At 40.6% G+C, this 23,250-nt stretch overlaps 1 protein-coding gene across 1 annotated transcript in view; it reads right to left on the bottom strand.

The window, feature by feature from the left end:
* The window catches only part of TNFRSF11B (TNF receptor superfamily member 11b), an 86,564-nt gene extending 80,945 nt beyond the window's left edge, over positions 1-5,619 (bottom strand). Inside the window, exon 1 of the mRNA XM_033929472.1 lies at positions 5,506-5,619. Within this exon, the coding sequence (XP_033785363.1) occupies positions 5,506-5,535 (30 nt within the window). The 5' untranslated portion in view covers positions 5,536-5,619. The remainder of the gene's footprint in view (positions 1-5,505) is intronic.
* Positions 5,620-23,250: the final 17,631 nt, after the last annotated feature.

Genomic DNA, 23,250 nt, shown 5'->3' with positions numbered 1-23,250 from the left:
AACCTACTATACCCACCTGTCTATCACCCCAATAGCTTTTATGGCTGCAGGTGCTACCTATAAGGCATTACAGTGGGGTTTGGGGAGGTTTTGGTGAGCTCATATTTTCCACCATGAATGCAGTGGTTAGAGTGGCTTATAGGCCTGGGTCCTCCTCTCTATGGTTCACAAGCCCACCCCCCAGACTACTTAAATCACCTTTGTGCAGCTCTACTAGGCTTTCCTATGTCAGATGCTGATGTTCTGGAGGCAGGTATTTTTATTCCAAATTTTATGGCGGGGGGGGGGGGGGGGAGGTGGCAGTGATCACTGGGTGAGTGTGTGGACATCTGTACTTTGTCTGGTCACTTTGGATACTTTCTGGGCAGTTAGATCTATTTTTAGATCCTCTAAGTCACAACGTATAAGTTCCGTCTAGGCATTCTCGATAAACTTTCGATTAATGCTGCAGGACGACTATGTCTAGGTCGGCCCACATCCCGCCAACCTCCCGCCCTAACCACTCCTTCAAAAACTCCCCTTTTTATTCTTTGCATGTAGTGGTCAGTGAAAAGGCCTAAGCTGCTTGTAGATACGTCTAAAACTCGTTTCGATTATCGGCACTAGATCGACCCGTCTTTTTTGATTGACAAGTGCAAATTTAGGCGGGTTTTTAGATGCATTTCCGTTTTGATTATGAGCCCCATATTTTTCAAAACTGGACACTTTTCTACTGCCGACTTTGGGCATCTAGAGCCATACGTCGGACTTAGACGTTTCATTTGATTATGCCCCTCCACGTACACCACCATATTGTTTTACTTGCCCCTCTAATCAAAAGACAAAAATTGTAACTACTGCAAGGAATCCAGTTTTATCTACCACCAATATGGCTACAAGAAGGCTACACTCAATTTTTCTACATTGGCACCTGTTCAGACATGCAAGACTAGAGGCATTCACAGGTGCAGCCAAATAAATGGCTTGGGATCCCCCACCCCCACCCCCAAGCATTCAGAATTGGTTCATAAAATAAAACTGCATTTATCAAATGAGTTTATCTAGGGCTTTTTTTTTTCATTTTTTTTTTTGCCAAAGGTCAGCATGCTCTTTTGGTTTTTATATTTGAAAAAAATGTAATGCAAGCTTTTTGATTGTCCTGCTGTGAGTTAACTTGGATTAAGATGAAGCAAGCAAATCCAATGTCTTCAGCTCAGCACTCTGTTCCTATAATAGTTAGGGAGTCCAAGGCAAGCCAAAGAAAATCACCCAGAAAGTTCCACAGAAAACCAGGGGGAACCAAGGAAAAAAGCAAAACGGTGGCGTTGATGATCTTGATGTAAACGTTTATTGAAAAATCTTCATAATTAAAAGTGATGCAGATCAATTGGTAAAATCCATATGATGCAGAATGAAAATTTTGCACAATGGGTCATCTCAAAGGATACTTTATATTGGACTAGTAGTGCTGATAAGCAAAATTAACTGGGTACCCTCCCCTAGCCTCTTGTTTCATTACCTAACCCTTTTTATTTGTTTACAAATTATATTTAATCCTTTATTTATTTATTTTTTCCTTTCCCTTTTTCACATGTATTGTCTGGTAAAATAGTACTAACTGTTTAGTTTAATTATTATTTCTTTTTTGGTTTTTAACCCAATTTTATAACTAAGGGCTCCTTTTACGAAGGTGCGCTAGGGTTTTTTAGCGCACGCACAAAATTACCGTGCGCGGTAGCTGAAAATCTAGTGCACTTGGGAATTTAACGTGCGCTATTGCACGCGTTAAGGCCCTACCGCACCTTTGTAAAAGGAGCCCCCAAGTGTAAATCGCATTGGATTTGGACTTTGCGATCAAATCAAATATTTTAAATAAACTTGAAACTTGATCATATGGATTGTACCAATTGACCTGCATCACTTTTAATTGCGAAGACTTTTCAAACTTTTCAATAAACTTTTACATCAAGATCATTGACTCCAATCCACAGTTCTGCTTTTGCTTTTTTTTTTTTTTACTAGTTAGGGGGTCATTCACTATAGATCACCTAAAGTTAGGAGCTGGGAAGATATGCACTAAGCGTAAATTTAACATTGACAATTGTATGCATGATTCCTGTTATAGTTTATTACTTATAGTCAGCCTTTAACAAGGCGGATTGCAGCTTTACATACACTCTACAATAAGCCACACTAAAAACATAGAAAATTTAACAAAACAATCTTCTTTAACAAGAAGTCTCAGTAATCATATTGAATTTTACAGAACAAATAACGCTTTAGCAGGTTTTTGGTTTTTTTAAAGTTTGTATATCTTTCTTTTGTCTAGTATAGATAAGTAGTCAATTTCATTCACTAGGGCCTACACGTGAAAAAAACACATCCCAGGATGCACCGGGAAGGGGAAGGCCCACCATTTTGAAGAGGCAGACCTGCTGGCAAGAGGGTGTAGGCATCCCTCTTGCTGGCTTCTACAACAAGGTATGGGGGAGGGGCTAGGGGGGTTTCTGGGATGATCCCCCAGCCCACCAGGGCTATCTTTTGGGGTCTTGTTGGTGGGGTGGGAGGAGGGAAGATTTTCATGTAGGGTGAGGGTGTCGGGGGGCGCAGGGGAGTGTTGGGGAGTGGTCCAGGTGGCCCGGATGCACAACTGGGTTGCTGAGGTAGGAGAGAGTGGGCATCCCTCCTATCTCTCTGGGTGTGTTGCTGTTGCAGGGGCGACCATCATTGTCGGAGGGTTCGGGGACCCACGGTTGCATGGGGGGATGCGATGGCTGTGGTCGGGAGGGGGGCCAGCATGACTTTTTTTTTTTTTTTTATAATGGGGACAGATATTGTGTGTGGGTAACACACATAACATTGTGTCATTAAAAAAGAAGAAAAAAAAAAAAGGTTTCCTGCCCCAAACAACTGAGTGGCAGGAGGCTGCTTCGGGGCTTCCCCTGCCTCTCAGCTGTTCGGGCTTCCCCTGCCGGCTCTGCACATGTGTGAGAGTCGCTCTCACAGCGATTCATGGGCAGGATCAGGCGGGGATTATGACGAACCTCCGCTCAAATTATTTGCTTGCAAACTTGTTTGAGCATCCGTCGCTCTTTTGGAATTGACCACTAATCAGACCGCAGCGGAGCCACACGGTCTTACTGACCCTGTTTAGTGTATCTAAGCCTAGAGTCACAGAGGGCTGCACTGGGAATTGAACCCAGCTCCCCAGGATCTCGGCTCACGGCACTAATCATGAGGCTACTCCTCCTAAACAGTTAATGCACTTTAATCAAACGAGGCCCATGATTTATACATTTGCATATCTGACATTCTCCGTCTAATGTTTCCTCCCACATTTCATCCTGTAGTATGTGTGTCCAGCAGTAGCAGTATGCTAACAGCCAGAAAAACCTGGATTGAAATTCCACCCCACCCCCACGTCCCACTGATACTCTTCAGGCAAGTGTATTAACCCTTGTGGCATTGGGTATCCTCTTAGATTTATTTATTTATTCAATTTTCAATACCATTCTCCCAAGGGAGCTCAGAACGGTTTACATTAAATTATTCAGGTACTCAAGCATTGTTCCCTGTCTGTCCCTTCGGGTTCACAATCTACCTAATGTACCTGGGGCAATGGGGGGTTAAGTGACTTGGCCAGGGTCACAAGAAGCAGCGTGGGTTTGAACCTACAGCCTCAGGGTGCTGAGGCTGTAGCTTTACCTAGTCAGTCAGGTTTTCAGGATACCCATAATGTTTATTATTAACTTTTTAAGCCATGGCAGTTTACAGTCCTAAAAAAAATAGATCAGTATTGAAAAGGGACACTTACGAGATAAATCTGCATAGACGACCTCCATTCTATACAAGTCTATCTTGGGCATTTTCATCGTGGGTGTTCTGAAAATCTTACTGTCTAGGTGTGTCCCGAGGATGAAATTAAGAACTGCTTGCTATAGAAGTCAATCTTCAGCTGTCTGCTCATTCCATCATTTTTTTTTAATTTATAACATTTTATTGAAGGAAATAATATAATACAAATAGATTTCATTTCAAATAGAATTACATAAATATTGCTAGCATTCCTTCAAAATATATTTCCATATGACCCCAATCAACCCCCTACTACCCCTCACCTCCCTTCCCCCCTTCCCCTCACTCCCCCTTCCCCTTTTTCTCCTTCAATTTTCATTATATTAAAGTAATTAAATGGATAGCTATGTTAATTTTCAGCAGACCAAATTCATAGGTTAGCTCTCTTGAGAATGCATGTGTAACTGTAATGAGATACCTTATTCTTGTCATGTATACCTTTGGAAATAAACTAGTAAGTTTTAATTTCATCACTGAATTGATTGTTTTGACACTGCCCCGATCCCTTTCAAAACACACCCTATTTTAAAAGGAATACTTTGGGCCATTTAATGAATCAATGGTAAAACCGTATCTGTATAAGTCTTTGCTGCTCATACACATGCTGATATTGGTATTTAGATCTTACAAGGTTTCCAATACAGATTTGCTTAAAATATCTTAAATAAACACACCAATGTCTGGCCATTAACTTTTTTCTTAAGTTTGCAGGTCCTGCACATTGCAAGAACCAAGAATTGCTAGCTGCCTTTTTCACTGCCTGTCATTTAGAATTCTAAGTTCTAAATTCCAGTGGAACCAAAAAAAAAAGTTTCCATTTCAGAAGTTGAACTAAAGAGAAAAAACAAGCATTTAATACCGAGAAACCATTTACTTTTCCATCCCTTTCTACAAAGGCTTCCACACACTTCCAGATATTTTTTTTTTTTTTTTAAACCTCCCAAAACTTGGTTAAGGAGGGCACAGGCTGTGCTCATACCATCAAAGGAATAACATCATTGGGAGTTCTAAAGAAGGGACTTGTGTGGTCCTGAAAGCTCATTTACAACCTTTGAATAGCTCTTATTGTTAGTCGATTGAGAAGTACACAAGAGCCCAAACACGGAAGGAGCAACGCATAAGCACAAAGATAGACTATAACAACCCTTCCTGAAACATTTTACACTACCAAACATGGAATGTGGTTTGCATCTGTCGTGCACCAAGTAAGAATGAGGCATGCCTTCTGTCGAAGAAAATTCAGTTATTAAATTGCAAATCTGACGACTACTAGGTAAAAAAAGTACTGCTATTTTCTGATGCTAAAAGGTTGTAAAGTAGCTTAAAAGATATTCCAAATAGCTTAGTCATTTTTTTTTTTGTTTTAAAACTCATAAATCTTCAGCGTCTGGTAAGCAACTTAAAAATAAAGCCAGGGACAAGCATGCATATCATCATACAGTACCTTGCAAATCTCTCTTCCTTCTATCTTCATAAAAAAAAAAAATAAAAATAGAAGTTAGCGCACAGGGCTTCATCTTACGATGCAGCAAGTCGCGCTATGCACATCGCTAGACTATTTAACCAAGAAACGAGGCATATAGGCATGGCTGGCTTTAGCTCAAGTCGTCGCAGGAGCAGCCTTAGGTACAAAGAGCGTTCCAGCTACCTCTCTGCAAGTGCTGTACTCACCGCAAGCGCGTAGTAAGTGAGCCTGTTCATTGTGGTCTGCTAGGAAACCTCAGGAGCTGGGAAGCCGAGCTCTCGCTACTCCTACCCGCGTGATTTCATCCCCCTACATTAAACAAGACAGTTATATATAGCTCCAGAGAACAGGAAGTATCGCTTCATATAATCACTCTTTTCCTCTCATGACTGGATCTGCCAATTTTTTTTTTTTTTTTTTAAGGGCAGGTCTCATGGAAAAAAACGGAGCTTGTTTCATCTTCTCCCCCCACCCCCACCTCCTTCTGCCATAGTAGCTCAGTCATTCAATGGTTAAGAAGATCGTGCAGTCACTGCTGGCTTAGGCTGGGGTTTGCTCTGAACCTGCACGATTTTCACGTACTGGGCAGGAATGGCTTATCTCTCATTTGAAGAAGCAGCAAGAGCTAGCAGCAGGTTGTGGAGATCATGGATCATTTTAGATGAAAGGGGCTGGGGGGAAGGGAATTGGATTTAGGCTCTTGCCTTTTTTCAGTAGTAGCTCAGGGCAGGTTATATGTACGTTGAGGTCCCTGTCCAGGAGGGCTTACCTGAGGCAATGGAAGATTAAGTGGCTTGCCTTAAATCGGAAGGCGTGTCAATGAGGACAGAACTTCTAACTCCTGTTCCTGATTGGAGGCAGCGACATTTTTTTAATTAAATAAATCACAGGTCAGGCCCCCCCCCCCCCCCCTACTTTACGGAGAGGGTAGTGGATGCCTGGAATACGCTCCCGAGAGAGGTGGTGGAGAGTAAAACTGTGACTGAGTTCAAAAAAGTGTGGGATGAACACAGAGGATCTAGAATCAGAAAATAATATTAAATATTGAACTAAGGCCAGTACTGGGCAGACTTGCACGGTCTGTGTCTGTGTATGGCCGTTTGGTGGGGGATGGGCTGGGGAGGGCTTCAGTGGCTGGGAGGGTGTAGATGGGCTGGAGTAAGTCTTAACAGAGATTTCAGCAGTTGGAACCCAAGCACAGTACCGGGTAAAGCTTTGGATTCTTGCCCAGAAATAGCTAAGAAAAAAAATTAAAAAATCTAAATTGAATCAGGTTGGGCTGACTGGATGGACCATTCGGGTCTTTATCTGCTGTCATCTACTATGTTCCAAGGGAGTTGCTGATTTCCCTTTACCGGGAGCTGAAATCATACTCCACATACCTGTGGCTTAGGAGTGAGATTCATTCCTATCATGCAGGTTACCATATGGCTCCAGAAAAAGGAGGACGGATTGAGACATCCGGGTTTTACTTCCATTGCTTACAATGGAAGTAAAACCCAGATATCTCTAGCTGTCCTACTCACTTCTATTGCTTTCAGTAGAAGTAAAACCCGGATGTCTCAATCCGTCCTCCTTTTTCTGGAGCCATATGGTAAACACCCCAGTGGAGTAGAGCAATCCGTTCCTTCCCCTTCCCTGTTTTTTCTTTTCTTTCAGTTGTGGAAGTGTTACTGTGTAGAAGCTGCAGGAGCAGGCAGCCAAACCTCCCGGGGATTCCCTGGAGAGAATGAAATGATTTATTTAGCCTAAGAAATTATACCAAAAATGATGGGTGGGGGGGGGGAGGGCATCGCTAGCTCTTCATGGTTCAGGGGAAGGCTGATTGCATGTTGTATCTTGCTGCGTTGGATCAAGAATTAGAATGATTTGGAAACATACTTTAAGTGATATAGCTTTCAAACAGAAGACATACAAAAGCCACTCTGTTGATTGACTGATGGACAAATGGTAACAGAGAAAGGTCTTGAATTAGCACCAGTTTGAAAGTTTCAAAGGAGGGCTATTTCAGCCCTTTTTTGCATCACAAACCACTTTGATCTGCCTGTGAATGCTGTGCATATTTCTCTCAAAAGATAATTTATATATTAAGATACTTTTAGAAATGAGCGGCAAGGATCAGTAGAGCAGGTTTACACTTGCATGTGCCCAGTTTCCTAGATGGAGTTTCTGCTGCTTAGGCCAGCTGGGGTTGAGGATGCTGTGGAGTCATGAGTGACTGTGGGCTTGGTTCAGAGACCAGGATTTTAGGTTTTCCACAGAATAGCAGGTGCATAGACCCCAGCCCATAACCACTGCTGCAATGATCAGACTAAGGGGGAGGGGGGAGGGGGAAATCCCCGTGTTGTTGCATGTGAAAGCTCATGGCACCAGAATCTTAACTTCTGGTTCCAATTACAGTTGGAAGCCCAAAGAAGGAGAATGCTGCCAAGTCAAAAAAAAAAAAAAAGTGCTGTGGATACTAAAATTAAAAAATGCACTAAAAATGCTTTGCCTCATGATTGCAACTTACGTTGGGCTTTTTTTTTTCACCATGAACACAGAGTAGAAAACATCTTTTTGAATATGACTACTTCTTACCATTGTTGTCCAGTAACTTGTTATTTGCCATGTTTGAGTGCTAAGAGAATGATTTTTATAATGGGGCACAAGGCAGGAAAGGCACTGGGGGAGGGGAGGGTAATTCTTTACAGGTTGCCTACAGATAGGCACCAGAATGCTGTTTGCTAAGCACAAATGCCTGTTCTAGGATTTAAGGGCAAGTTAGATGCACATCTCCTCGAAAGGCGTGTAGAGGGATATGGGTGACTAAGTTTTCGCCAGGTTACACCTGGCCGGGCCTCCGCGGGAGCGGATCACCGGACTTGATGGACCCAAGGTCTGATCCGGAGATGGCGGGTTTTATGTTCTTATGTTCTTAAATCTTGCCCTACAGACTTATATTCTTACATCACTCTGTTTGTGTAGATTCATCATATTATACATGCATCTAGCTTGCTCTTTTAATGTGTATATAGAACATATAGAGCCCTCAGAAGCGGTTCTCATACGGGAAATATTTCACCCAATATTTATTTATTTATTTGTTCATTTTTATAGCCCGTCCTCCCCAGGAGCCCAGAACGGGTTACAATAAAATAAAAATAAAATTAGGTACTTGGAACTTCTCTAACTGTCCCGAAGGCTCAGAAGCTAGCTAAAGTACCTGAGAAAACAATTACTGAAAAGTAAAGATATTACAAAGGAAGGGGCTAGAAGAGGGTAGGGAGGCCTATGGAGGGCAGGAAGGAGAGGAGAGAAGCATGTAGAATATTTCATAGAAATTCCTAACTTTACAGATAGGAGCATCATCTATGTAAATGATATATAAATGAATTAAAGCAGGGGTGTCAAAGTCCCTCCTCGAGGGCTGCAATCCAGTCGGGTTTTAAAGATTTCCCCAATGAATATGCATGAGATCTACTAGCATACAATGAAAGCACCCCTGAATTACATTACATTACATTAGGGATTTCTATTCCGCCATTACCTTGCAGTTCAAGGCGGATTACAAAAGAATTATCCAAGATGTATTACAACAAGAACTTACAAAAAAAAAAATTGGTAATTTTCAAAATGAGTGAGAAATGGATAAGGTTATTTGTTTGGGGTAGTTGGCTTTAGTGAGAGGTGGAGTTTGAAACTTGCGGTATTATTTCTTTATTCAGAGTTTTTTTTTAAGAGTATGGTCTTTATTTCTTTTCTAAAAGTCTTGTAGTCGAGGGATGCCGTCAGTAGATTGATGATTTGGTTGTCTAGTTTGGCTGCTTGATTGGCCAGGAGGCCATCATATAGTTTTTTCCGTTTGACCTCCTTAATTGGGGGGTATGAGAATGGGGTGTGAGTTTTCCTATGTCTGTTTGCGGTTTTGTGGATGAGGCGGTTATTCAGGTAGTTTGGACTGTCTCCGTATAAAGTCTTAAATAGTAGGCAGAAGAATTTAAATTGTATTCTTGCTGGGATCGGAAGCCAGTGCGATTGGAGATATGCTTCTGTAATGTGATCATGTTTCTTTAATGAGTAGATGAGTCTTAGTGCTGTGTTTTGGATAGTTTGTAGTTGTTTTGTTATGGTTGTAGGGCATGGGAGGTAGAGGATATTACAGTAGTCAAGTAGGCCTAGTATTAAGGACTGAACTATGAGCTGGAATTGAGTTTTCTCAAAGAATTTCCAAACTTGTCTTAAGTTTCTCATGACTAAGAATGACTTTTGTATTGTTTTATTGATTTGCGGTTGCATGGTGCAGCATCTGTCGATACTTATTCCTAGCAGTTTTAGGGTGGTTTGTATGGGGTAGTTGATTGCGTTGATTTCAATGTTGGTTATGGTTGGTATTTTGTTGTTTTCTAGGAGGATGAATTTTGTTTTATCTGGGTTCAATTTCAGTTTGTGATCTTTCATCCAGGTTGCTATTGATTTTAGTGTTTGGTATATTGTGTTCGTCATGGAGAGTTCAGGTTGATCGAAGGGTATGAGAATGGTAATGTCATCGGCATAGCTGTAGGAGGTTATGCCTTGTTTGTCTAGGTGAGAGCTGAGGGAGGCTGTATAGAGATTGAAGAGAGTTGGGGATAGAGGGGATCCTTGGGGAACTCCTCAAGGGTTTGACCAAGGTTCAGATTTTTGTTTGTCTGATTTTACTCTATAGGTTCTTGATTTAAGGAATCCTTCAAACCATGTGTATACTTTATCTGAATTAAAGGAATATGTAAAAAGGAATAGAAGGGAGGAACCGTTAAACAATAGAATTCAGTTAATAAAATAAAAGGAATAGGGGTAAAAATAATGGAATAAAATTTAAAATATTTCATAAACTGGAAAAAAAAAATTGAAAAGCAAAATCAAATAAGTCTGGCAGAAGTCCAGCTTCCTGAATCAGCTCTGTTGCATCAGCATATTTTAAATAATCCCGACGGCAAAAATCCAGGTGGGACAGATATCAGCTCGGGCTTTCCAATAAAAACTTGTATATGACCACAAGCTTCTTCATCGGCTTGGAATCGATTTCAAAATCACAAGTATTTTTTTTTAAGTTTTCTTGTTATTTTCAATATAGTCTTTAAATGCACACTTATCTGAAATCATCTTTTGTCAGCTCATTGCCAAAACGTTACGCCGACATGCATGTTTCGCTATCTGCGTCAGGAATGGGTTATCTGTCACGAAAGGAACAAAACCAGATGTATCCCACTGCTTAAATACACAAACAAACATTAAAACTACATCTTATATGCCTATATTGAGGCACCTACTTGGTTTTTACCACTGTCCCATGCTTACTTCTATTTGGCAAAATGGTGTGTTAGTGTTTAAACTCCCAACCGTTCTTATTTATCTGTGACCTCACTAGGTATGTGCATGTCAATTCAACTCCCAAGTATGACGTGAAAGACATGCGTAAAATGAAGAGCTCTTCTATTTTTTTGTAAATCTTTATTAGTTTTCAATTATTAACAGTGCAATACAGTGAATTTAAACATAAACGAATCAAACAAAAGCACTTTAAAAATATACATATATTTCAACAACAAACATTTTCACCCCTCTCCTCCCCTTAACTAATGAAAATAAAACCACATGTATAATTTCAATAAAATAAATATAGCGAATAATAATTATAATGTTTTCCCATCTCCCACCCTGGATGTGTAAGGAGGTCAGATAAAAATAAAAGGTATATGACAGCTATTGTGACTCAATAAATGATGCCAATGGGCTCCACACCCTTTCAAATGCAATATTATATCCTAAAATTTCAGCATTCTTTCTTTCATATTTGTAACTAGAACATAAGTTTGCCCACCAGAAAGTATAATTAAGTCGATCATAACTCTTCCAGTTGTGTGTTATCATCTGGATGGCTATTCCCGTCATTACTAAGAAAAACCAGCTTATATAGTGATCCAAAGAAGGTTTAACATGTAATAGAGTACCACAAATTATGGCTTCATAAGTCAGTGGTATCGCTGACCCAAGTACTACATTAATTTGACCCCATATCGACTTCCAAAAATTAAGTATCAATGGACAATAGAATATCAGATGATCCAAAGTTCCTATATTAGTATGAGCTCTTCTTATGTCAGAGACATCCAATCTAGTTCTGCATCTAACCCATATGGTTCTAATGAATTTAATTCAAAAATCCATCGTTGTTGCTTATAATTCAGTAGAGATTCAGTGTTCTATAAATGGCATTGCCATATGGCACAGTCGTCAATCATCCGCTAGATGCCATTTATAGAATCACACCAAGTGGTGCATAAGCATTCTTAGGCACTTACCCCCCTCTTTTATTAAGGTGTGCTAACCGAGTAGTGCATGCTAATCGAATTAGCGCGCGCTAAACGCTAACGTGTCCATAGACTAACTTGCACGCATTAAAGTTTAGCATGCGCTAAATCAATTAGCGCGCGCTACAGTTAGCACACCTTAGCAAAAGAGGGCCTTAGTGTTTTCTTGGCCTAAATGAGTGTGCCTAAGTCAATCCATGCCCAAACTCTGCCCTACATATGCCCTGGATCCACCCCTAACCATGCCTACTCGCCAGTAGGTTGAGTGTGCCTAAGTCAATCCATGCCCAAACTCCGCCCTAAATATGCCCTGGGTCCACCCCTAACCATGCCTACTCACCAGTAGGTTCCTTGGTGTACCGAGTTAGGCGCCCACCAGCAAATTAACACTGGCTTCTACAAAGCCGTGGTAGAGGTTTCTACCGCAGGCCAGTGAGGTAAATGCTCCAATGCTCCAATGCTCATAGAGTTCCTAACCTCTATCACAACTTTGTAACAGGAGCCCAAATGTTTTTTAAAATTGTTTTCTTAATGGTGCTTTCAATTATCCGTACTGATTAAGCCAATTTTTTTTTAAAAATTAAGTTAGGTGCTCAGATCAGCTAGGCGTGCCAATCTAGGCACCTAACTATAGGCGCCTTTTATAGAATCGGGGCCAAATTCTACATTGGCAATTACATACTAGTAACAACAATGTAAAGACCCAAAGGAAATATTAAGTACTTGAAAGACACAATCAATTAAGGCAGGACAGGGGTGTCAAAGTCCCTCCTCGAGGGCTGCAATCCAGTCGGGTTTTCAGGATTTCCCCAATGAATGTGCATGAGATCTATTTGCATGCGCGGCTTTCATTGTATGCTAATAGATCTCATGCATATTCACTGGGGAAATCCTGAAAACCCGACTGGATTGCGGCCCTCGAGGAGGGACTTTGACACCCCTGAGGTAGGACATGCCTAAGGCATTGCCTGGCAAGTGAGAAACCTGGCTTCTTCAATGAAAAAAATGCAATCAATTAAATTTAAATTAAATTTAAATGGTGAAGGAGCGCCCTCAGTGTATATAAATACAGCTATTATTATTATTATTATTTCCAGGCTTGATTATTATGATGCGATTTTTGCAGGCATTTCTTCTTCTCAACGTAGGTGCCTGCAGTCTCTTTAGAACACCACCATCTGTCATGCCTGCTGGGTCAATCACCTAACAGTTCTCTTCACACGTCTACACACAGCGGCGGCCCTATAATGAGGTCAATTGAGGCAGCGGCCGCAAGTGGCACTCATGAAGGAACCAACCTTCAAAATAGCCTTTCTACAAGGCAAACTTTTGCCACCATTTGCAGTTTCTGGCGGTTAATTAGTTAGGGGTTAAGCCTTGATAAAGCTTTGATAGCGAAACATGTTGGCATGAAAATCCCCTAGCCAGAAACCACAAGATTAAACTAAGTATATGCTTAAATAAAGTTAAACAAAGTCAACTAATTAGGAAAATAAAACAGGACCCGATGACGAGCTGGCACATAAAGCTTAGAGCAATGAAATCTATTTGAGCTCTAAGTGGTGGCGCTGAGGATCCTGAGCAAAGTTAGTAAGACAGGGTTGCGATGCAAATGGTAGTAAAAGTTTGCTGCTATTTTGAAGGTTGATATTATTGAAATAGCACCCTTGAGTCTATACTCTTATATTTGTGCATTTACTCATGAAGGAACGGCATTTTACCGCTGGCCAGACTGCCTGTTGGACAGCTTTCATCCTCCCTTTCTGCAGAACTTCAACTGCCGCACTCCTCCCCAGGCATCTCCTGTCCCCTCCCGGACTGTCTCCGCTCACAAAGGCTGCCGTGCCTCCAGTGTCGTCTTCTCTCTGCTGCTGTGGCCCACCTTGGAGGAGATAGGAAGTTACAACAGAGAGGGCGGGCCAGAGTAGCAGAGAGAAGACGGCATTGTAGGCAGGGCGATCTATGTGTATAATCTTTCCTTTCTTTTTAAATTTATGTTCTTTTCTTTTAAATTACATATTGTTTTTGATAAACTGCATTGATCCATACATTAGAAAATGCAGTATATCAAGCATTTATAAACCAATAAACTGATGCTACAGCTGTTAGAACATAAGAATAGCCTTACTGGGTCAGACCAATGGTTCATCAAGCTCAGTAGCCCATCTTCAAGGTGGGCCAGTCCAGGTCACAAGTATCTGGCAAAAACTCAAATAGTAACAACATTCCATGCTACCAATCCAGGGCAAGCAGTGGCTTCCTCCATGTTCTGGTGCAAAGTTACTTTGCGCGTGTTGGTAGAAATCTACACATATACACAAATTTCGGAAAATACACACATAAGAGGCTCATTGTATAAGACAGCACCTAGATTTAGGTTCCAAGAACATGGCTAGTTGGAGGCTAATATATATATATAGAAAGAAAAGAAAAGTAGGCACCTACTTATCTTTAAAGGGGTTGAGAATGCCCCCTTATTTCAGGTGGGATTACTGTCATAAGAACATAAGAATAGCCTTACTGGGTTAGACCAATGGTCCATCAAGCCCTGTAGCCTGTTCTCACGGTGGCCAATCCAAGTCACTAGTACCTGGCCAAAACCCAAGGTGTAGCAATATTCCATGCTACCGACACAGGGCAAGCAGTGGCTTCCCCCTTTCTCAATAACAGACTATGGACTTTTCCTTCAGGAACTTGTCCAAGCCTTTCCCAAAACCAGCTACGTCAACCACTGTTACCAATACCACACATGCAAAAGACTATGCTGTCTAAAAGTGAGTGGCTCCCTATAGAATTACCCCTAAGGGTTATCTTCAGAACATAGCACACATATTTATGCCAGTTGACATAAGTACTTGTGCATAAGCACAGTTGAGCATATACTCATATATCCGACTATGCTAGTGTTCTATAATGAAAGCTAGGTGCCAACTCTCCTTTATGCACCAGTTATCCTTGGGTGCCTATACATAGGTGTGCAGTTATAGAATTACCCCGTGTTGTAATAGTTCTATATGTGGGAATCTCCTTATACATGTGAGAACCTATTCTATGTGGAGTGACAATGTTCCTAAATGGACTTTATTTGAAAGTGTCAAAGTTCCAAAGGTACACTGAAATCATCCACATAAAATAATTTCATCCACATAAAAATAAATCATCCACATAAAAGCCTTAAAGGACCTAGTCCGCTAGGGATACAGGACCCAAAACGGTCCGCGTTTCGACAAAAAGTCTTCTTCAGGGGTCCCTGGGGGTCCTATAAAGGTGAATACGTGGGAAACAATTATGTGGTGAGCCGGAAGTGAGACATTGCAAATGCAAGCGGACTAGGTCCTTTAAGGCTTTTATGTGGATTAAATTATTTTATGTGGATGATTTCAGTGTACCTTTGGAACTTTGACACTTTCAAATAAAGTCCATTTAGGAACATCGTCACTCCACAGAGTTTTTTTGGGTTTCTCTGGATTTTCTTCTTTGTGGATATTTTGGGGTCAATTCCTTTTGTTTTTTGCTAGAAACTATTCTATAACAGCATCTGGGTGCCCAGAATCCATTATGAAATTCTAGCCAGCATTGGTGCCTTTTCATTTAGGCACACTGATATTCATACTGTTCCAAGACCAACTAGAGCCCACTTGTGGTCATTGAGTATTATCCGTAATCAGCAATCAGGATCCTTGATGAAGACATAATCCTGCTGAAACATGGCCCGTGTTGGGTCTGGCCAATATATTCACCTGACTATATGTTAGCCTGATTACAACTGGTTCTCATTCCCAGCATACCATTTCTTTGTGTACTATCTTTATCGGGATCCAACCGTCGTTTGGAATTATATGTTTTATCATACTGTGGACTATTATATGCGTTTTTATATTTTGTAATTTGTCAATTTTGGCTTTTTATATTTTTAACATAAACATTTTTCAATAAATACATTTTAGGCCATACAAAGGCGTGCTAGAGGTTTAAGCACACGCTAAAATGCCGCGTGTGCTAGCCACTACCGCCTCCTTTTAAGCAGGTGGTAATTTTCAGCTAGCACACGCTATAGCGTGCGCTAATCTTGTGCGTGTACTAAAAATGCTAACGCACCTTAGTAAAAGAGCCCCTAGTATAATCAGGCATGTTTAAATATGGCAAAAGTGCATGTAACCTATAATCCTGTCATTACTGTGAGGCATGCCCATATCCGCCCCTGCTCCACCCATAGATTTGCCCCCCTTGCATTTGCGGGCTCCCGGATTCTATATATGACGCCCAAAGTTGATCACCCAAGTTATTGGGTAATGAGTCCTTAACTAGCAAAAATTGGGCACTAACAACCAATTTTTGCAGTTAATCGGCTCCAATTAGGATTTTGCAGTTAATGGGCTCCAATTAGGATTTTGCAATTAGGATTTTGCAGTTAATGCAGTTAATGGGCTCCAATTAGGATTTTGCAGTTAATGGGCTCCAATTAATAATAATAACTTTTTTTTTCTATACCGCCATAATCTTGCGACTTCTAGGCGGTTCACAATGAAGAAAAGCTGAACAGACAACGAATTACAGAGTATAGGTTGATTAGAGAACATTGAACATCCAGTGATAGTACAAGGTGAGTTACAGGGTCAGTGAATTACAAGGTTCACAATAAATAACATTATACAATCGGCGGAATTCAGAGCATAAGTAGGTAAAAGAAAATTGTGCAGTCAATGAATTACAAGGTGCAAGACTGAATAGATGAAAAAGATAACATAGGATGTTGATGAGAAATAATTTGTTTTCATGATACATTAACGAAGGACGGGCACCAGTGGGAAACTGGTAATGATTGAAGGACGAATTATGGCAGATGAAGGTTGACGGGCTCCTATTAAGGTGAAAGAAGAACTTTGGATGGGAGGAGGCTCTGGTTTTAGGGGTAGGAAGTCTGGTTAGGTTATGAATTTCTTAAAAAAGGTGGTTTTTAGTTCTTTCTTAAAGACACTGTATGACTCTCTGGCGGCATCGGTGAAGTAGCCTAGCCAAGTTTGCTGTCTACCGGCTTGGAATTTGAATGTTCTGTCAAAAAAGGTACGATATCTACAGCCTGTGATATTTGGGTAAGTAAAGAGGTTACGGTTTCTGGTAGGCCTGGTAGAGGAGTGGAATTCAAAGTGAGGTAGTAGGTAGCTGGGGGCCAATCCCCAGATTAGTTTGTAGCAGAGGCAGGAGAATTTGAATAGAATTCGTGCTTCAATTGGTAACCAATGAAGGAGTTTGTAGAAAGGACTAACATGATCGCTTTTCTTTAGTCCGAATATTAAACGGATGGCCGTATTTTGAACTATTCTCAGTTTTCTCACATTTTTTTGGGGTATCCCCAAGTAAATAATGTTGCAGTAGTCCAGGGATAGAATCAGTGACTGTATCAATATTCTGAAGGATAGAGGGTCAAAGTATTTTTTTATGGTTTTCAGTTTCCAAAGGATGAAGAAGCATTTTTTTGTCACCGAGTTTATGTGATCGGTCAAGGTCAAGTGGGTGTCCAGGGTGACTCCCAGTATTTTTATAGTTTTTAGTATTGGGTGGTCATAGCCGTTTACATGCATTGTAGTTGCAGAGATTTTTTCATTTGGGCTTGCAAGGAAAATTTTTGCCTTTTCTGAGTTTAGTTTCAGTTTGAAGTTTGTAGTCCATTTTTCTATTTCGGTCATGATGGAGGAGATATGTTTTGAGTTGGCTGTGGTCACGTTTGTTATTAGTAGTAGTATTGTGATGTCGTCTGCGTATATGTAATAAGTTAAGTTAAGCTTTTGTAATAGGTGGCCTAGGGAAGAGATGTATATATTGAACAAGGTGGGAGATAGGGGGGAACCTTGAGGGACTCCCGAAGGGCTTTGCCAGGGTTTAGAGTAATTTCCTTCATGGACCACTTGATAATATCATTTGGTTAGAGGATTTTGCAATTAGGATTTTGCAGTTAATGGGCTCCAATTAGGATTTTGCAGTTAATGGGTTTCAATTAGGATTTTGCAATTAGGATTTTGCAGTTAATGGATTCTAATTATGGGCTCCAATTAGGATTTTGCAGTTAATGCAGTTAATGGACTCTAATTAGGATTTTGCAATTAGGATTTTGCAGTTAATGGGCTCCAATTAGGATTTTGCAGTTAATGGATTCCAATTAGGATTTTGCAATTAGGATTTTGCAGTTAATGGGCTCCAATTAGGATTTTGCAATTAGGATTTTGCAGTTAATGCAGTTAATGGACTCCAATTAGGATTTTGCAGTTAATGGGCTCCAATGATTTTGAAGTTAATGGGCTCCAATTAGGATTTTGCAATTAGGATTTTGCAGTTAATGCAGTTAATGGGCTCCAATTAGGATTTTGCAGTTAATGGGCTCCAATGATTTTGCAGTTAATGGGCTCCAATTAAGATTTTGCAATAAGGATTTTGCAGTTAATGGGCTCCAACTAGGATTTTTCAGTTAATGGATTCCAATTAGGATTTTGCAATTAGGATTTTGCAGTTAATGGGCTCCAATTAGGATTTTGCAATTAGGATTTTGCAGTTAATGGGCTCCAATTAGGATTTTGCAGTTAATGCAGTTAATGGGCTCCAATTAGGATTTTGCAATTAGGATTTTGCAGTTAATGCAGTTAATGGACTCCAATTAGGATTTTGCAGTTAATGGGCTCCAATGATTTTGCAGTTAATGGGATCCAATTAGGATTTTGCAATTAGGATTTTGCAGTTAATGGGCTCCAATTAGGATTTTGCAGTTAATGGATTCCAATTAGGATTTTGCAATTAGGATTTTGCAGTTAATGGGCTCCAATTAGGATCTGTGTTTGCATCTGGCCTCACGCTAATCTATAAGGCTTGGTGCCTAAGTTTTATTGCACATATCTGAAAAGGTGGCGTGGGCAGGGATGTGTTGATGACTCTCTAAAATGTTATAAGGGGATTTACAGAGTGCAGCTTGAGCACATCCAAGGTATAAGTCCAGTGCATAGAATTGGAGTTAAGTGTGAGTCTGTAAAGTGCACACACCCTGTATAGAATTGTACTTAGCGGCAATGGTTTTGGCCACCATATTCTGAGCTATGCCAATACAAGCTCCTTTACAGAATAGCACTAACAGCCAATGGCGTAGTAAGGGGGGAGCTGGGGTGGTTCACCCTGGGTGCCATCTTGGTGGGGGTGCAGTTACCCATCCTCCTCTATGCCCCCTCACCAATCCGCGTGTAACCCTATCCATACCTTTTTAATGTTCCCAGAACGAGCAGCAGCCCCAACCTCTTCCTCCGACGTCACTTCCTAGGAACAGCCGATGCTGCCACGAGCAGCAGCTTGGGGTTGCTGCTGACGCCAGGAACATTAAAGAGGCCCAGTGGAAGGGAAGGGAGGCAGGAGGGGATGGGGAAGGAGCAGATGGGGTGGGGTGGGGCGGAGAAGAGGGCAGGGGAGGGGTGCCACCGGCCCGGGCACCTCTCATCCTAACTTTGCCACTGCTAACAGCAGTTACATGTATAAGAGCTAATCTTTATGCATTTATGTGTGCAAATGTGCACACACTCTTAAGTTCCTCATTGTAGAATTGCCCTTGAAACGTCACCTCAACCCCACTCGCCTTTTATTTTCCCCTGTGAATATCTGTGCCCATATCACATTAAATGAAAGGGAAAAGGATTTGGGTTTCGCTCTTGCTTATTCAGTAGTAGTTCGAGACAAGTTGCATTCAGTAGTTGTGTGTGGGAGTGCCTTCTTTTATATATGCATATTTATTATTATTTATTCAAAAATGTATATGCCCCATACAACTATGTGGTTTACCTATCACATGCATAAAATCTTATTTCCCTGTGATTTCCACTTCTAACAGAGACATAACTAGACAATATAAAAATGTCAATATACCAAATCAAATCAGATTTCAACAATTAAGGAAGCAAAAATGCAGCTTTAAAATGAGTACCTTAGCATGTAAAACTGCACATGTGGAGGGGCATTTTCAATAGGACGTCTAAGTCTGAGTTTGGATGTTATGGGAAAGATGTCCAGAAATCCAGTAGAGAAAATGTTCTTTTCCAAAACGGCAACATGTGTATCTTTTTTGTCTGAAAATAAATTATCTAGATATTTAATAATAATAACAGTTTATATACCACAGCACGTGAAGTTCTATGCGGTTTACAATGGTTAAAAAATGTTACAGATTAAGTAGAATTAACAAAGTTAGAAGCTAGTTATTAACAGTGCTAGAGATCAGTTATTGTGGAGTAGGATTGTACAGGTTAGTTGTCTAAATACTTCAAGAACAGATATGTTTTTAGGTGTTTCCTAAATTCCCCATAAGTAGTAGGCGTGAGCAATTGTTCCAGATCTTTGCCCCATAATGCCACTTGAGAGAAGATGTTGATGGGCCCTTAGTACATCTATCTTTTTAGGCCATTCTCGAATATAAAGACGTTCTCATGAAAAATGCACAAAAGCAAGTTTTTCTGGTGTCCAAGCAGCCAGCATTCTTAGCAAACTGTTCACAGGCAGCTGAGCAATCCTGAGTACAGCAGAGGGGCACTCTAAGGATTACTGCAGTGAATGTCATATTAAAAGTCCAGGAAGATTTAGGAGTAATATTAGGAAATTATTTTATATGGAGAGGGTGGTGGATGCTTGGAATGCCCTCCTGAGGGAAGTGGTAGAGAGGAAGACAGTGATGGAATTTTAAAAAGTGTGGGATAAACACAGTGAATCTCTAATTAGAAAACAAATGGTATAAATTAAAGAACTAAGGCCGGTACTGGACAGACTTGTACGGTTTGTGTCCCATATGTGGTGATTTGGTGTAGGATGGGCTGGGGAGGGCATTAATGGGAACTCCATTAACTTGGAACATTAGGACATTTACAGTAGATATCCTGCAAACAACGGGATGGTTGGATTAGCTGAAGTGAGCTTAGATGGCAACTTCAGCAGTTGGAACCTAGGTCAATACCAGGTGGACTTTAGTCTATGGCCCAGAAATATCAAAGAAGAGACAAGTTAATTTAATCATGTATTTTTAATTAGAATAACTAATGGACAGATTGGATGGATCATTCAGGTCTTCTTTATCTGTCGTCATTTACTATGTTACTATGTATGGTGAGCCCTCAAAACCCACCCAAAACTTACTGTACTCACCTGTATACCACAACAATAGCCCTTATGGCTGCAGGTGTCATCTTTTTGTAGGTATAGTAGGCTTTGGAAGGCTCATCATACAATATAAGCAAGTTATAGTGACATCGGTAACATGGACTGTTGCTACTCCTTGGGTTTTGGCCAGGTACTAGGGACCTGGATTGGCCACCGTGAGAACGGGCTACTGGACTTGATGGACCATTGGTCTGACCCCGTATAGCTATTCTTATCTGTACCTGGGACTTTTAATATGACATTCACTGTAGTAATCCTTAGAGTACCCCTCTGCTCTGCTGTATGTGAGCCATGTGAATCTCCACTGTTGGCTGTTGGTTTAGCCATGTGAATCTGTCATACAGGATGGATAGTACGGGGGGAGGGATCCCATTTTTGGGTGGTGGGAGTGGTTCAGTGACTACTGGGAGAGTAATGCCTTAATTCCTCCAGTGGTCATCTGATCAGTGTGGGCACCTTCATAGCATATACCTGTAGATGCTTTTGAAACAGGTCTAGCTGCAAACGTCTAAAATAAAAAAAAGCCCTGGTCATTTTTTTAAAGGTTTGATTATCCCTTTAGAGTATCCAAGTCCTAAGCCCGCCCTAAACCCACCCAATACACGCCCCCTTAAGATTTAGATGCACTGGAGACAAAACAACCAGAAAAACATCTAGAAAGTCTGTTTTGAGAATACCCACTTGGATGTTTTTGACTAGTAAGATGTCCAAGTGCTGTCTTTTGGATGTCTATCATTTTTTTTGAAAACAAGCCCCTTAGATTGCTTATAAAATGACTCCTAAATGACTAGGTCTGATGACTTCTTAAAATCAGGTATATAGTTCAGTTTTTAATAAATGGTCCTTAGTAGTTTGTGACATATTTTTGTTGGCTTGTCAATAGATTTTAAATGGTCTACATAAATTTGCAAAATCAAAACAGTTCCCTTTAGATATTTTGATCTAATACAAGGTAACAGAACCTACAAAGAGTCATTTATTAAAAAAAAAAAAAAGATTTATTTTCCAATGGGATGAAGTGCTTTTTGAATAAGGTCTTAAGCATCAATTTTTCCAGGACCACTAGGATACTGGAAGTCTGCACTATAATTTTTATAAATGAAACGTACCTCTTATTCGCTGCCATTCATTCATAGCCTAAGTACACACAAAGAAACACTCTTGTTATGGAGTTAAGGGTCCAGTTCCTGGTCTGTAATTTTCCGGATCACCCCTGGAGCTAATTAAATTTCTTTTTAAATTAGCACTACATTGAACACCCTCCAATGTTCAGATACCATAGTTGATTTTAATAATTGGTTACAAATTTACTAATGGTAGATCTGCACTTTGCTGGACCCAGCTGTGCTGGAATGTGGGCTACTGCAGGAGTCGGTCTTCTCTCTAATCTTCTTTCACATTTGTCTGCATCCACTAGTTGACACCTTTGAGAGATTTCATATTGAGCACTTTGTCTGGTTTTCGTTCCGGATTCAGCACTGTAATTGTCATGGCTTCTCTTCTGGACTTCCTCCATACCTTATTCAGTCAGGGTACCAGTGCTCTTATTCTGCAACTAGACCTAAGTAGTGCCTTCGATCTTGTTGACCATGCTATTCTGATTGACTGTCTGGAGTCAATTGGTATTTCAGGTAACGTGTTAAAATGGTTTTGGGCTTTTTTTGAGCACACGGTCATATCAAGTCTATAGTGACAATAAAAAATCCTTTAGTTGGGTAAACTCATGCGGAGTCCAACAAGGCTTTCCTCTTTCCCCCACTTTGTTCAACATCTACCACGCCTCATTGGGGAACTTACTACAAAGCTTAAAAGTTAAATTTTATATCTATGCTGATGATATCACCATCGTTATTCCCCTTACTACTCTGACCTCCAAGACTAAGATTCATCTATCATCCATTCTAAAGCAAATTGAACTATGGATGACCAAATTCAAATTGAAGCTCAACATTGACAAAACTAAATTTTTCCTTGCAAGCCCTAATGACAAAATCAAAGACTCATCAATCTCCTTGAATGGTCAGGACTTCCCTATTGACCACTCCATTAAGATCCTGGGAGTCACCCTGGACCGACACCTCACCCTAAATGCTCACACAGATTTATTGGTTAAAAAATGCTTTTTGGTACTATGGAAACTCAGAACCATCAGAAAATACTTTGATGCAGCATCCTTCCGCTTACTGGTTCAATCTTCCATCCTAAGCTTGCTCGATTATTGCAACATCATTTACTTGGGATCCTTCAAAAAAACCATTCTAAGACTCAGAGTCATTCAAAATTTGGCAGTTCGACTGATCTTTGGACTGAAGAAATGGGAACACATAAGCCCCTACTATCAAAAAATCCATTGGCTGCCCCTAGAGGTGCGAATCCTGTTTAAGTTCTCTTGTCTGTGTTATAAATCAATATTTGGTCTGGCCCCCACTTACCTAGTTTCCC

Source organism: Geotrypetes seraphini, chromosome 2 (assembly GCF_902459505.1).
Source record: "Geotrypetes seraphini chromosome 2, aGeoSer1.1, whole genome shotgun sequence".
In the NCBI taxonomy this organism is placed as follows: Eukaryota; Metazoa; Chordata; class Amphibia; order Gymnophiona; family Dermophiidae; genus Geotrypetes; species Geotrypetes seraphini.
Note: the sequence above shows the minus strand (reverse complement) of the source record. Positions and strands in the feature narration are given on the sequence as shown.